This window comes from Coregonus lavaretus (genome assembly GCF_964263955.1).
Source record: "Coregonus lavaretus genome assembly, chromosome: 37".
Taxonomy (NCBI): domain Eukaryota; kingdom Metazoa; phylum Chordata; class Actinopteri; order Salmoniformes; family Salmonidae; genus Coregonus; species Coregonus lavaretus.
In genome coordinates, this window is record NC_140024.1 from 21019593 (window position 1) to 21035408 (window position 15816).

At 44.7% G+C, this 15816-nt stretch overlaps 1 protein-coding gene across 1 annotated transcript in view; it reads right to left on the reverse strand.

Annotated features, from left to right (window-relative positions):
- Positions 1–1791: 1791 nt before the first annotated feature.
- The window catches only part of LOC311111575 (Wilms tumor protein 1-interacting protein homolog), a 32534-nt gene continuing 18509 nt past the window's right edge, over positions 1792–15816 (reverse strand). The window contains exons 3-8 of the mRNA XM_084154332.1: positions 9712–9779; positions 7619–7681; positions 7167–7297; positions 6953–7004; positions 6368–6436; positions 1792–5011 (exon numbers count right to left, since the gene is read on the reverse strand). Of these exons, the coding sequence (XP_084010458.1) occupies positions 4859–5011; positions 6368–6436; positions 6953–7004; positions 7167–7297; positions 7619–7681; positions 9712–9779 (536 nt within the window). The 3' untranslated portion in view covers positions 1792–4858. The remainder of the gene's footprint in view (positions 5012–6367; positions 6437–6952; positions 7005–7166; positions 7298–7618; positions 7682–9711; positions 9780–15816) is intronic.

Below are 15816 nucleotides of genomic sequence, written 5' to 3' on the forward strand. Positions count from 1 at the left end.
GTATAAGTGAATTTGTCCCAATATTTTTGGTCCCCTAAAATGGGGGGGGGGACTATGTACAAAAAGTGTTGTAATTTCTAAATGGTTCACCCGATATGGATGGAAATACCCTCAAATTAAAGCTGACAGTCGGCACTTTAACCTCATAGTCATTGTATTATTTTTATTTTATATTTTATTTTATGTACTTTGAGATTTTTCTTGTTTAATGAAAAGTGCTTTACAAATGTAATATGGTATTATTATTACTTTTCTATAAACATCTAATCATGAGCATGACATGACCCATATGAAGTAATACAAGTCATCTCAGAGAATCTCATGCTGCAATCACAGCAAATAGTGAATAAACAGTTTTGATTTCAAAGTATCTGATTATGTGCTTATTTATGACCTAATGTAATGCCAAAAGATCAATGATAAATTGTCAATTGGGAGCACAGACACACACTTAACAACCTCAGAGACTGTGATAAAGAAAAATATATCAAACACCACTTCTTTGGAAACCAAATCTCCACAGGCCCAATGTGCGACTGTGTGGTGTTTGTACAGTGTACTTGAGGTGGCTCCTCCAGGCTTGTGGTTATTGTGAGGTATTATAGAGCTGGGGGATTCACACACTTAAGAGCTTAAGAGGAGCATTACAGTAATCATCCTACTTTACGCTCCAATTGGCACAAATGTAGTCCAACAGGACATTCATTTAAGCATCCGTCTTGGTCAAATTATACCCATAATCATTAAATCCTCTCACTTGTACAATAGGAAACCGCAGGGGGGCGTCTTCTTGCTCATCTAGACAGCCTGCTAATTTGATTCAGTTTATAATCCCTGTAGTGTTATTTAAACCTGATTATAGACAGAAAACAAAGGGGACATGAGCAGAAACAGACCCGGAGCAGATTGTCTGTGTGTACATGCTTCTTTCTCTTGTTTTAAGATTCAAAACCAAAACTTGTTGAGTGAGTTGATGGTCAACCCTAACTCATCATAACTAAAACATAGCAACCAGGACAAGCCCAGTAGTGTGGGTCTAGCGCTGTAAGTATTAAGTGTTTCAGAATAAGAGTGCTGATTTAGGATCAGTTTTGCCTTATAGATCACAATTAATATCATCACATGGGCAAAAGGGAAAACGATCCTAGATAAACAATCCTAGTCTGACATCCGTGATACATACGGCCCCTGATTCCAGTAAAGTGCAGATGGACTGTTTACTTCCAGAGCCAACAATACCCCAGAGACTGCCCTATCAGTGATGACTGTCAGGACCAGAGCTATCATACTGTACATACCACGGTAGGGGCTATTCTCTGAGGGATCCTCCATCACATCACTTGCTGGAGAGACTTGCGTGCGGGAATGTAATTATACACCACAATTACAGTAGCTCTGATCTGAGGATATTTTTCTAGAACAAACATCTCTGAGTACACAGAGGTAACTGGAAGGCATGAACAACAGCATGGGACTTTCATCCAGAGCTGGGATTTTTCATCTTTGTAAGCATCCATCTTCTCCACAGGGAGACATGGGAAAGACAGTTGTCCATATCACTCCCAAGTTTAGGCTAAATCATTCCCATATCATTCCCAAGTTTACCACATTTTCATTATTGATTTATGTCCAATGGCAGCACTTTACATTACAGCATGCAATAAAATGGTAATAACATGGTAATAGTATGGTAACAAGGTATTTGTGTTCTAGTTCAACAAAGTGCCATCATTTGGATATAAATGGGCATATGACTTCACATACAACAAAAAAGACAACATCATTTGGTTTAAGTTAGCTACAAAACCACTTTATTTAAAAAGCAGATTATATAATCTACAGTTAAATGATACGTCCTGATTTTTAATACATTAAATAACTTTCGACTTTTTCATGTTTAGATAAATAAATCTAGTTTCCTTTTTTATGAACCATCTAGGTAATCAAACACTTATACAAAAGCGATACAAAAGTGATGTGACAGAGGTGTCATAATGTGCTTATTGAAAACTACTGGTAGGAGACAGAAAAGGCTTCACTTTCAGAGTGATTTATGACAGAGGATGAAAGAAAAACGAGCCTCTTTATGTACAGGTATGGGGAAACTAGCTGTGTGCTATGCAATAGAAATGGAATAGAAGTAGTATTTTTAAAAAGAGGTGTATTAAGACATCCTTAAAATGGATCAACTCTTGTCAAGTTTAAACATTTGCTGCTTTAATGAAAAATGATTTGAGATTGATATGAATGAGTGGGTCTTATTGTACTATTCAAACTACAGTTCAGAAAATGCCATAGCCTCATTCTTCAAGTATATTACACATTCCTTGACTAGGAGTCTCATCATACTATGCTGAGATTCAGTTTATCTACCATCAAAGGGAATTTCCCAGCAAAAACATGTACTCTAGGGATACATATTATTTTTCGCTTTTGCAAATAAATGTACAACTGGGAGCAGAAAAAGAAAATAAACAACAGTTTGCCAAACATACACTAATAATTACATTCGAAAGAATCTCATCGAAGGATACATCAGAAAGCACATAATGCCTGTGCGGGCCCCTCCTCTCTGTAATCTCTACGTCAGCCTCCTTGTCTGTTAGATTCAGTAGTATGAGAGAACAGTACCGCTGACTAGGCTACTGTGAGCAGATACTGGGTAGGCCTGAGCCAGAGCCTTATCCATTCTTTCAGTTGGAGAGAGATTGAGAGTGCATGGGTCGTTTTGTGAAGCTGGATGGCCGTTGTCCTGCTCACTCAACAAGGTACATGCACCATGGCACTGCCACTAGTGCACACACACACTCACACTTCTATACACACTGAGTATACCAAACATTAGGAACACCTTCCTAATATTGAGTTGCACCCACTTTTGCCCTCAGAACAGCCTCAATTCGTCGGGGCATGGACTCTACAAGGTGTCAAAAGCGTTCCACAGGGATGCTGGCCAATGTTGACCCAAATGCTTCCCACAGTTGTGTCAAGTTGGCTGAATGTCCTTTGGGTGGTGGACTATTCTTGATACACACAGGAAACGGTTGAGTGTGAAAAACCCAGCAGCGTTGCAGTTCTTGACACAAACCGGTGCACCTGACACCTACTACCATACCGCGTTCAAAGGCACTTCAATGTTTTGTCTTGGCCATTCACCCTCTGAATGGCACACATACACAATCCATGTCTCAATTGTCTCAAGACTTAAAAATCCTTCTTTAACCTGTCTCCTCCCCTTCATCTACACTGATTTAAGTGGATTTAACAAGTGACATCACCTGGATTCACCTGGTCAGTCTATGTCATGGAAAGAGCAGTTCTTAATGTTTTGTACACTCAGTGTCTATAGACCAACAGACTAACACACACACAGAGACACACACAACGGCACAACCAGCGAGGGAAAACACGGGGGATGGATTCCCCAGAGACACGGGTTGGACCAGCAACTCCCACAACCAACCAGACAATCTGATCAACCAGTAGGTATGACACAGTAACGTGTGCATGAGGAGGATATGTGGGGACTCTCGATGGTCAGACACTCACTCACTCAGTGCTACCATATGGGTCAAATAACCAGTGTGTGGAACTGTACATGTTAATTAAGAGCCAGTGTCACTAACAGGTCTGTGGATCGCATGACCAAGCAGACCGACAACACAGAGGCCTCTAGGACCTGAAACAACGGACTAATACCCTTCAGAGGACTGTTAAGACTGTTACAGCTCGTTTGGCCTCCGATTCCATTTGCTAATAATAATGCAGCAAAAAAAGAGACTACGCTTCTAGAATCTTGCGGAAAATGTCTGCAAAATATATAGGCATGTATAAAAGACAATCTATGTGCTTCAAACTTTTTTTCTCGTTATATAATCGTTAAGACACTGCTTGTGAATCTCTCGAGGTCACGTCTTCTAAGACTGCTAAGTGGAATGAGTGCCAGCCCAGGCTAGCGCTGTGGCTACTGGCTACTGACAGGGCATGCTGTGCCACCAACATCCGCTTTGCCAAGGAGCACTGGAGCAAGGGGATGGTACAGGGGAGTGTGTCACAGAGTCACATGAAGGCTCTCGGTTGTTGCTGGTAGACTCTGTACCCTTGCATAGCCAAAAGGAGCCGTAGCTAGCTGGACTGTGGCACTGTCACTGGCACCGTGCGGTGAGGTTTCTCAGTGGAAGGCCACTCTGAAGGCACAGCATGTCCAACCCTCTAACCCTGCCAGACAGTGCTGGAATGTTATGTAGCAGCCTGTTTCACGGCCTCCCAGCCTCCTGGCAGAGATGATGTCCAGCTCTCTCTCTCTCATGGACAGAGGAGCAGTAAATGCATCATGGCACACGGCTTCAGCGCAAAGGAATGAAGAAAACAGAAGGAGAGGAAAAAAGAGAGCGATGGAGAGAGGGATAGAGAGAGAGTGGCCTCCTCCCTCCATCCAGGCCAGGCCCCACTGTGATGAATGTGCAGGGGTCACGGTGCTGACGTCAGCCAGGGCCTCTGGGTGGGCTGGGGCCTCAGCCCGCTTCACTGTTCACAGACCAAAAGGAGGAAGGAGGGAGAAAAAAACTGATGGAAGAGAGAGAGAGAGGGACGTGGACTCTCTCCCAGCCCGGTCTTGTGACTTGTCCATGGCCTCGTATCTATCTCCTCTCCCCAGGGCACGGCCGGCCAGTAGAGAGCGAAGACTCCCAGGATCTCTCTGTTCTGTTCTGTCATGCAAGAAGAGGTTCCGAAGTTCCGGGATTCCGTGGGCGGGGTATTCCTTCTTCTTTATGCTATGTTGTCTCAAGTCACCTGGGAGGCGGGTCAGCGGTGGCTTGGGGTTGGCTGGGGTTTGATCCTCGCCGCCCCTGCTCTCTCACAGCTCAGTGACGTGAAGTGGGTAGCTGGGGGGCGGGTGGGCGGGCCCTGGGACCTTGAGCCTGCGGATGTGGCAGCCGTGACAGAGCAGGTGGCCCTCCAGGGGGTAACAGCGGTGACCCTCCTCGTCGTTTAGCTGGAGGCCACAGTCCTACAACACAGAGGGAGAGAGATAGACTCAGTGAAACTGCTGTGGCTGAACATTTGTGAAGGAAAATATTATATACACACATCCAATGTCTTTGGGCAGGTGCTAGATATCAAAACTATCCAGACTATCTATTTCAACAAGGAACTTTCAATACACATATTTCAGATATTTAATGTACTTCTTATTTTATTTATTTTGTACCCCTTTTTCTCCCCAATTGGTAGTTACAGTCTTGTCCCATCGCTGCAACTCCCGTACGGACTCAGGAGAGGCGAAGGTCGATAGCCATGCGTCCTTCCGAAACACAACCCTGCCAAGCTGCACTGCTTCTTGACACACTGCTCGCGTAACCCGGAAGCCAGCCGCACCAATGTGGCAACTGGCAACCGTGTCAGCATGCATGCGCCCGGCCCACCACAGGAGTCGCTAGAGCGCGATGGGACAAGGACATCCCGGACAGCCAAACCCTCCCCTAACGACGCTGGGCCAATTGTGCGCAGCCTCATGGGTCTCCCGTTATCGAACCCGGGTCTGTAGTGACGCCTTAAGCACTGCGATGCAGTGCCTTAGACCGCTGCGCCACTCGGGAGGCATTTACTGTACTTTTACCTTTGATACCTCTCCACTGATATGAGAGGCCGCCGATGGGTATTCCTGTTAACTTTACCATTTCTTAAATATGTAATATTTAAGACTTTAGACCCCTGTGATGACTATCAACCCCACAGAGCCTGCTGAATGATTACCTATTGTCTACATAATACCTTTATCACTCACCTAGATGGGATATGAGCTATTCCCTGGAATGTGTGATAATAAAATGAGTCAACCAGCTTTTGCCATTAAACATGGAATTCTTGATCAAACTCACACACACTTACAATCACACACATTATTTGAGCCCTGGTTACAATGACTCACACTTGACACAGCTATCATTAAACTGTTGTGTTGGCTGACTTGACTTGATTACTTTGATTACACTGAGGTTTGTAGATAACATGGGATGATTTCCTGTCTGAGCGGTCTGTCAGAGTGCTGAGATTCCAGGGTAGTTAAACAACAACCCCTGGTCAGATGTCCAGCTGAGTCCAACGCTATGAGCCCTACCCTCTGCTCTCCCACCTCCCACAGCTCAACTCTGGAATGTGCCTGGACAACGAGTCACCACATTGGTTTGCCCCTCACTGAGCTTAAGTTTGTGTGTGTAGTGCACACACTCACAGAGATCCAGAAACATACACCCACACTGCCATAGCATTTACACTAAAATTGACAGACGTTTAATGATCATACCCAATGTGCTGGCTCCGTTCAATACATAAATAAGACAGGCTAGTAATGACGTTGTCTTACCTCGCAGTGATAGCACTCCACATGGTAGTCCTTGTCCATGGACACCACCCGGATGGTCTCCTCAGAGCCCTGTCAGGAAGCACACACAGTCAGTCACACCCTCCCGTCTCCACCACTCCACTAGCTACCAACAACCACAGCCATATATTAAGAGAGTTGGGCCAGGTTTTAGAAAGGACGCCATGTTAGAGCCTTTATTCTCGAAATGTTGATGATGTAACAATACGAGAGCGCCTCCGACAATTCCCTATGAAATGACCCGCTGTAAACTAGCAAAACAGAGCAGTGAATTTAACAGACGTTTTTATTGATTAGCATTCGGGATAATGTGTATCCAAGTAGGTAAAGCATATCTGCTTTCACTGGACATCTTCTTAGGTTTTGAAAACTATCAGAAATAAACAGCACAGCACGGAAGTGTCAATTATCACTTAGCAACGGCTATGGAAGAGAAAGTGGCAATCTCGGAACGTTCAGACAGGAACCGCATTGGCCTAACCCTCTACTGTATATACTGTATATGACTCTGACAACAACTAGTGACAGGAGCTGACAGGATACAAGCAGTCATTGGCTCATCATTACCTGAGCAGGGAGGATGGGCTGGTTGCATGAGGCACATTTTGGGGCAAAGACCCTGTTGGGGAAACAGAGTAGAAGTCAAGTCTTGGCACATGCTGTATAATTTATATCAGTTTCAGCACAAATCAGGATTTCAAGAGTACTGTGGAATGAAGAAACTCTTGCATGCTGACTTCATCACATGTTGGCATTATCTATAAGAGACCCATGTCCTTACGTGTGGTAGTCTTTGACACAGTAGATGTTGTTCTCCACGTCCACAGTGAAAGGCACTCCGTCCAGACCCTCTGTACAGACCACACAGCGGAAGCAGCCAGGGTGGTAGGACTTGCCCAGTGCCTGCAGGATCTACACACACACACACACACACACACACACACACACACACACACACACACACACACACACACACACACACACACACAGAGAGAGAGAGAGAGAGATAACAGTAAGGCCAGAGATTGAGGCCTCTCAGTAGGAGTCAATCACACCAGCCCATTGGCATTCAGATACAGAAACTAAACTAAACTAGGTGGTCTGATGCCACATGTCAAGAAGAGATACAGTCCTGCTAAAGAGAAAGCCCAGAAAGGAACAGGCATACTGTTCTGCTGATTGTCTTGTATCACTATCTAGCAGGCCCTCCTACAGTATTAGGCTCTTTCTTACCATTTCCATGATGAGGTGACCACACACAAAGCACTTCTCTGCCGTCTGCTGAAAACCAGAGTACTGTGGGAGATTAAAAAGAGACTTATCACTGGGTTTGTTAGGATTCTAACATGTAGCAATGGACAACTATTACATGGTGAATGTTAACTGGGTCTGGTTGAGACTTGGGAGTACAGCATTACAAAAGAGAGGATGGTACCTTTAGGAAGTCTTTGAGACAGGGTTGGGGATCATTCCACAAATGTAATTCTAATGTAATTCCTTCTCCCTGTAAATTCCATTTAATTCAGTTTTAATTGTAGGTCAGTCTTTGAATTCAGAGATAATTCAATTATTCTCAATTCCAATGTTAAGACATTCCAAGAATTCAATTCCCAATTAAATATTATCCCGAACAATTCCACAAATGAAAATTCAATTCCCTCAGGCTTACAGGCATGTCCATGTTCAGACAGCTTAGCTATACTGGAAATATAGAAATACAAGTTGAAATGATTTAAAACAAATTCTGCAGTCCACATACTAAGTGCATTAATTCCATTAACTGGGAAATGTACAAATATTAAATTCCAATTAAATTCAAACAGTCCAAATAGTCTAATTCCAATTCAATTCCAATTCAATTCCAATTCAATTCAATTTTAATTGAATCCAATGTAAATTATCCACTTCATGAGTGAATTCAAGAATTGAATTAGAATTTCAAATTAAATTGGAATTGACCCCAACCCTGGTTTGAGAACCCCTAAACACTATAACCAAAATGTGAATGTAGGGCCCCAGAGTACAGCCTAAATGACACTATCTATAGGGGGTGCTGCTGCTCTCTTTATATTGACGTGAAAAGAGTTGCTCCTTTTTCCTTTGACTCCTCTCTTTGCTGAGACGTATATGAGCGACCAGTGTCATTTGCTGTGACGATACCTGTCCTAAACCATCAGCGCACTCTACTAATAGAAAGAGTACAGCACACATCCAGTCATCAGCTCTCTACTCTAGGTGGTCTCCTACAGTCTGGACCAGAGTCACACAGACACAAGGGGATGTACCCGAACTTGAGGTAAGACGTGTAACTTGAACATAAGATATCACATTGAAGTCAATGAGGGATTTAAATTTGAGTTATACACGCATTACCATCGTTATGTTTGTCCCATAGTGACCATCTGCAAAGCACATGACCCTGGGGTCATGACCTGATGAGAGGAGGGGGAGGGTAATGGTGGGACAGGGGCAGCAGGTGGAGGTGGGGTGGTGAGGGGTGCAGGGGGAGGGTGACTCCAGGCTTCCCCTTTAACCCCCCAGACAGACCATCTGCCCCGATGACAGGGCAGAGCTGGTGGTCAATACTCAGAGGAAGCTAGGGACTTTTGTCATATCCACCATCTGACCCCTTTAGGATCTATTCTTTATATCTACAGCATGAGGAGACCCAATACCACTCGTAGCACCCATCCTCTGAGCCAATTGAAAGTCTGTTTTAGGGGCCAATGGGCAATGTCTATGTGTAATGGAGTGATCATTTACATTAAGTAAATGGCAACCTAACAACCTAATTCAGTAGTAATAAGCAATAAGTCTGTATCTTTTAGGAAGACAAAAACGACTGCTATAAAGCACCTGGTTCCCAGACCTGATTCTAGATTGACCGACGTCTATCAGAGATCAATACATGCTAATAACTTGTGTCTGTTTCCCATTGTGTCCAACCTGGGCAGATGGATACATCATACAGGAGGCAGTCTGAGGCCTGCAGCTGCCCACAGCCACTCCTCCTCCCTCTCTAATTCTAAGTGCTGGGGAGTAATGGGATGGGAGCAGTGGGGTAATTGTGCTCCTTGGGGAAATGTTGGGGAAATTAGTGGGAATTGGAGGGGTGGTGCTTAACTTTAATTGTAGCACTGCAACGTCTGTTTCCTCTGGAGCGTTTTAGAATGTGCAACCCCTCCTCTCCCAAGTCTGTCATCGAGGGGTGTGTGTATGAAGGATATGGAGAACTCAACCTCTGAACATCCACATAATGAACATAACATAAACATGAATTCTTGTGCATAAGGAGGCATGCAGGGACGACAGATGTTGTAACTCACCAGGAAGTCCTCTTCACAGTAGACCCTGCCGTTGACATTGTAGAAAGCTTTCCCTCTCAGCCTCCTTCCTGAAGAAGAGAAGTAAGAGTGTGTGAGCTGGGATATAGGAGAAGTGTTCCTGTAGCAGATCCTGTCAAAGTGAAGACTGTAAAGGTGTTGCTATGTGATTGTACCCAACCCCTAGGCTATAAGAAAGTTAATACATCAAGAAAATAGTGTGCTTCCAGCCTTTTGAACAATGACGAAATGCCCCAGGGTATCTCCTGATGATATTTGAAATACATTATCCAAAACTGCATTGTTATTCTGTTGAAAACAAACAGAAATACCACGGGAGTTGACTTTCTGCCTCCTATTCCCCTGACTCCTCTCTGTTCCATTAGACACAACAACAACAGATGTCAACAGGAAACACCAGTGACAAAAGCAGATGGTAACTGCATAATGTAGGTTACTCGTTCGAGGTCCACACTACTGTTTCAATACTCTGGTCATCCATTGATCCCCACGGGACTCCTTCTACTTAGAACCAGCAAACAATCAATACAGCCCCATCATCCAGACGAGGCCCAAGCTGCTATACAAACTCCCCCTCCTACTCACCCCTCCTCCTCACCCCTGCCATTGTGTACAGCTCACACACACACACACACACACAACCACAGCCCAACTATACAAGCCTGAGCAAAGGATTTTCCCATGTCTGGTATAGCCAGGGCCATACTTACAGTCAGTCCCTCCCCAAAGTCACCATTTTGGGGCTCCTTGAGCACAGTAGCACTACATTCCACAGGATAAAAGGGAATTCCACCTAAAAGGAAAGATCTCCTCACTGCTCACTCCCACTGGCCCTGGCTTTTGCGCCCCCTGCGATGCTTCTCTTAATGCATGCCCATTGAAATGCACTAAATGGCAGCAGCAGTCTCTTCTCTTTCTGGCAGCGCGGTGACTTCAACCCAGCCCAGCAGACAGAGCGCATGGAGCTCATAAATCTGCAGGATTAGTCAGATTTAATTGCTGTCCTGAGCTGCCATTGATTTTATGGGTGTCCTGGCTTGGGAAAGACATGTCCCCCTTTTTACACCCAAATGTATGCAATCGCTGTATTTCACACACAGTGTCACATTGCTGGGAGATAGCAATATATTAACATCCACATAAATGGCTACAGCAGCCGAAGGATGCTGTTCACACAATAGGTGAGACTTAAGACTGAGAGCGAGAAACTATTAGCATTTAGAGTTGGAGGTTGAACGAGAGAGAAAAAACCTATTTCCTGTTGACTGGGGACTACAAAGGAGGAGCTCTTTTAATTCAGAGTGACTAAACTTGTAAAAACCATTACATTCTAATCAACAACACACCAGTGAGCTGGAGCTGGGGCATGTTGCCGTGTGTTTGTCTGGTGGCCTTTGCTCTGGCGAGTGCATCTGGAAGGTGAAACACAAAGCCCTCAGCGCTCGCTGACTGTGGTGCACTGCTAAGGGAGCGGGCCGCCTGAGCAAACGGGGACATTCTTTCTGCCTGAGGTCACTAGTTGGTCCCATTCAACCCCCCCTCCACCCCTCCACCACCCTCCCTCCCTCGTTCCCTCATAGAGAGGGGGAGGGGAGGGCTCCCTGTCTCCCTCTAGCCTTTGTCACAGGAGAGGAAAGTGCTGGGCTGGCTGCAGTGGGCTGGGGCTCAGGGCTCTCCTCTTCTCCTCAGCTCACAGCCCCTGAGCACGGTGGGACATGTGGCATTTTCCATGGAGTTCTGGACCAAATGGCTCCCTGATTGGGATTTTACACTCAAGATACTGTACTTAGTTTTTACAGCTCCAACATTGGTTTCCCATGACTCCGTGTTTTCATGACACTGCGTTTCACAGACATGCACATAAAGGGCTGTGCATCTAGAAATAATGGGAGCTATTCTCTCAGCTAGATATTTAACCCTTCAGAAATCATTTTAGAGCACTACAACAAACTGCAGTGCACTGGTCAAATAAAATAATGATCTGAGACATAATAAAATCCTTAGTGAGTCATTCTCCAGCAATCAAAGTCTTGGGATCATGTGGTCAGTGTGGTAGTTTGTGGACCAGCCATGGATGCCTGGTGGCGGTACTCCTGGTACCAACCAGCCCCGGCATCTGGACATGTTATTGGACCTGTGTCATCCCTCCAACCCCCTCACATCACAATGACCTCACTTTACAGTGATTTCATCCCTCACTGATCTTAAATTCCTAAAACCACAACAATGAGATGCAGGCTGGGTTTAGTTTGGGCTCAGCTGGGGAGCTCCAGGCCTCACTTAAGTGATATGTTATTGTGCCCTGTGAGGTGCAGAGTCTGCAAACGGACAGTGGTTAGGTTAGTCAGTGTTAAGACTCTCTCCCTGGAGATCCAGAGCCAGCTACACTAGTGCACTACACAAGGCCTGGCCATGATAATACCAACACATCCCTATGCTACAACGCTGACTTTTAATGACCTGGCTGTTGGCCATAGGCAACTTTTCAAACTTTTCAACAAAAAAACATAGTTGCTAAACCAAGACATGAGATCGGAATAAATACTGAATGAATGTCTTCTTATGTAAAAAATCTGAATAATGTCCTAGATTACCATCTAATTTAAATACAACTGTACCCAAATCCCCATATGTTCAGTGTTCTTCCAGTAGGAGGGAAACATCAAGCATGTTACACTCTCTCAGGTTCCACCCCACCCACCCACTCCTCCCTCTCCTCCCTTCTCCTCCCACTCTCTCCTCTCAGAACAAGTGGGCCTTTATCACCTGCAGGCAGGCAGTGGGGTGAGGATCTGAGGGGGAGGAGGGGGAATCAGCGAGGGAGAGGCGGAGGGAGGGCCTGCCCAGTGCCGGGGTAAGTAAAGGAAGGATGCTGGAGGTGGTGACTCACTCAGATTGCTCGGGACTTCAGACAGGAATTTTTAGAACCCGGCAACGTGAGCATGTGCTGGCCTGCTGCTACTTCCAAATTGTTTTTAAGTAAGTCTCTCTTTAGAGAGAACAGCCAAGTTAAGACAACAGAGCCACAAGTACATCTCTCAAATAGAAAACCCAGAAGCTATGAAATCTCCCAGTCTCTCTAATAGCATTAAGAGCTAAGATAAAACCATGGCCCACTCAGTCTCTCTCAGAAACTCCCCCACAACTAAATCACAGCGAAAGTCATGATCAAGTAGTCAAACCATCGCCAAAGGCAGAAGGGAGCAGGGGCTACACTACCAAGCGGTTGTACATCATTTAAAACCTTGGCCAGATCCCACAACTTACACTCAGATGAGGGAGTAGCATAGAAATAGAATGACTAGATTCTATATGGGGAGTAGCCAGGCTAACTCTACCTACTGCAGCCAGCTACCATACCCCAGCCAAAACCCCATAGCAGCACAACAATGAGCTGTACATTTTTTTCTCACACATTTTTCACACCTCAGCCCTGTGTGCCCTGTGCCAGCCAGCCAGTCAGCTAGGTACAGCTGGTGAGTGACTGAGGAAACCACAATGCATCATAAACAGGTTTCAGAAATACAAGGCCCTTGGCTGTTTTCTCCTGGCTGGTGTGAGAGACACTAGCAGGTTGTGTTACAGTAACATAGAGGTAACTAGTTAATAACTAGTGTGCCCCATTAAAGGCACGGATGCATGTGAGCTAGCAGACAAAGGGTATGTGGAAGGAGGAAGTGGGTGGTGATCCAGTCAGGAGCTGGGCGTCAACACCAGTACAGGAAATAAACAGGAGACTGGTCACAGAGGTATGTCTTATGACTGTATAGTTGGGACTAGTAAAGTTATGAGGAGTGTGTGTGGGTATGTTTGGGGGGTGGGGGGTGGGGGGTGTGTTTGTGTGTGCGTGGTGTGTGAGCGTATAATTACTCACACACACATTTTTCTGTGTGTATCTGTGTGTGTGTGCATGTGTGTGTGCGTTTATCGGTATGTGTGTGTGTGCGCTTATCTGTGTGTGTGTTTATGTGTGTGTTGTTTGCTCAGAGCCCATGCCAGGCCGGCCCCCTCTGATAAGCAGGCCTGGTACACTTTGTGACTGTCTGATTGAGGTCCTCATGGGAAGGCCGGCTGAAGTGGAGGGGGGTAGTTTGCATTCCTGGCCATTTCATGAAAAAAGGGTGCAACCATAGGAGCAAGCCAAGAGGAGGGCTCAATTATGCATGGTTAAACAAAGCCCAAGGCTACCAGCCAGCAATGTCTCAGAGAACTGAACTCTCTCTCTGCTATGGAGCTCCTGACTTTTGTGGCATTTTAGTCAAAAAGTAAAACAAAAACAGTTTGTCAACAAATAACCTGATACATCATAGGTGTGTTTTGACATCTGCAGGCACTTTAAAACTAACTTCTCAGAGGGGTTGAAAACACTCTGCTTCTAAAGGCAAACATTCCCATTCATAAGAGACCCAATAATACATCACAGAGTTTACGTTAGAAATAAACCATCTCAAGAGCCAAGATGGGCCTGTTATCATCTACAGTGGATATAAAAAGTCTACACACCCATGTTAAAATGCCAGTTTTTTGTGACATAAAAGAATGAGACAAAGATAAAAAATGTCAGAACTTTTTCCACCTTTAATGTGACCTATAACGTGAACAATTTAATTGAAAAACAAACTGAAATCTTTGAGGGGGGAAAATAAAAAATAAAAAACTCACAATAACCTGGTTGCATAAGTGTGCACACCCTTAAACTACTACTTTGTTGAAGCACCTTTTTGATTTTATTACAGCACTCAGTCTTTTTGGGTAGGAGTCTATTAGCATGGCACATCTTGACGTGGCAATATTTGCCCACTCTTCTTTGAAAAAGCGCTCGAAATCTGTCAGATTGCGAGGACATCTCCTGTGCACAGCCCTCTTCAGATCACCCCAGAGATGTTCAATTTGATTCAGGTCTGGGCTCTGGCTGGGCCATTCCAAAACGTTAATCTTCTTCTGGTGAAGCCATGCTTTTGTGGATTTGGATGTGTGCTTTGGGTCGTTGTTGTGCTGAAAGGTGAACTTCATCTTCAGCTTTCTAACGGACGCCTGAAGGTTTTGTGCCAAAAATGCCTGGTATTTGGAACTGTTCATAATTCCCTCCACCCTGACTAAGGCCCCGGTTCCAGCTGAAGAAAAACAGCCCCAAAGCATGATGCTGCCACCACCATGCTTCACTGTGGGTATGGTGTTCTTTGGGTGATGTGCAGTGTTGTTTTTGTGCCAAACATACCTTTTGGAATTATGGCCAAAAAGTTAAACCTTGGTTTCATCAGACCATAACACATTTTCCCACATGCTTTTGGGGTCTTGATGTTTGTTTTTGCAAACTTCAGCCGGGCTTGGATGTTTTTCTTTGTAAGAAAAGGCTTCCGTCTTGCCACCCTACCCCATAGCCCATTCATATGAAGAATACGGGAGATTGTTGTCACATGTAGCACACAGCCAGTACTTGCCAGACATTCCTGCAGTTCCTTTAATGTTGCTGTAGGCCTCTTGGAAGCCTCCCTGACCAGTTTTCTTCTCGTCTTTTCATACATTTTGGAGGGACGTCCAGTTCTTGGTAATGTCTCTGTTGTGCCATATTTTCTCCACTTGATGATGACTGTCTTCACTGTGTTCCATGGTATATGTAATGCTTTGGAAATGATTTTGTACCCTTCTCCTGACTGATATCTTTCAACAATGAGATCCCTCTGATGCCTTGGAAGCTCTCTGTGGACCATGGCTTTTGCTCTGAGATGCAACTAAGAAAATGTCAGGAAAATCCTACTAGAACAGCTGAACTTTATTTGTGATTAATCAGAGTCACTTTAAATGATGGCAGGTGTATAGACTTCTATTTAACATGAGTTTGAATGTGATTGGTTAATTCTGAACACAGCCACATCCCCAGTTATAAGAGGGTGTGCACACTTATGCAACCAGGTCATTGTAAGGTTATTATTTTTCATTTTTCCCCCTCGGAGATTTCAGTTTGTTTATCAATTAAATTGTTCACATTATAGGTCACATTAACAGTGGAAAAAGTTCTGACATGATTTATCTTTATCTCATTCTTTTACATCACAAAAACCTGGCATTTTAACAGGGGTGTGTAGA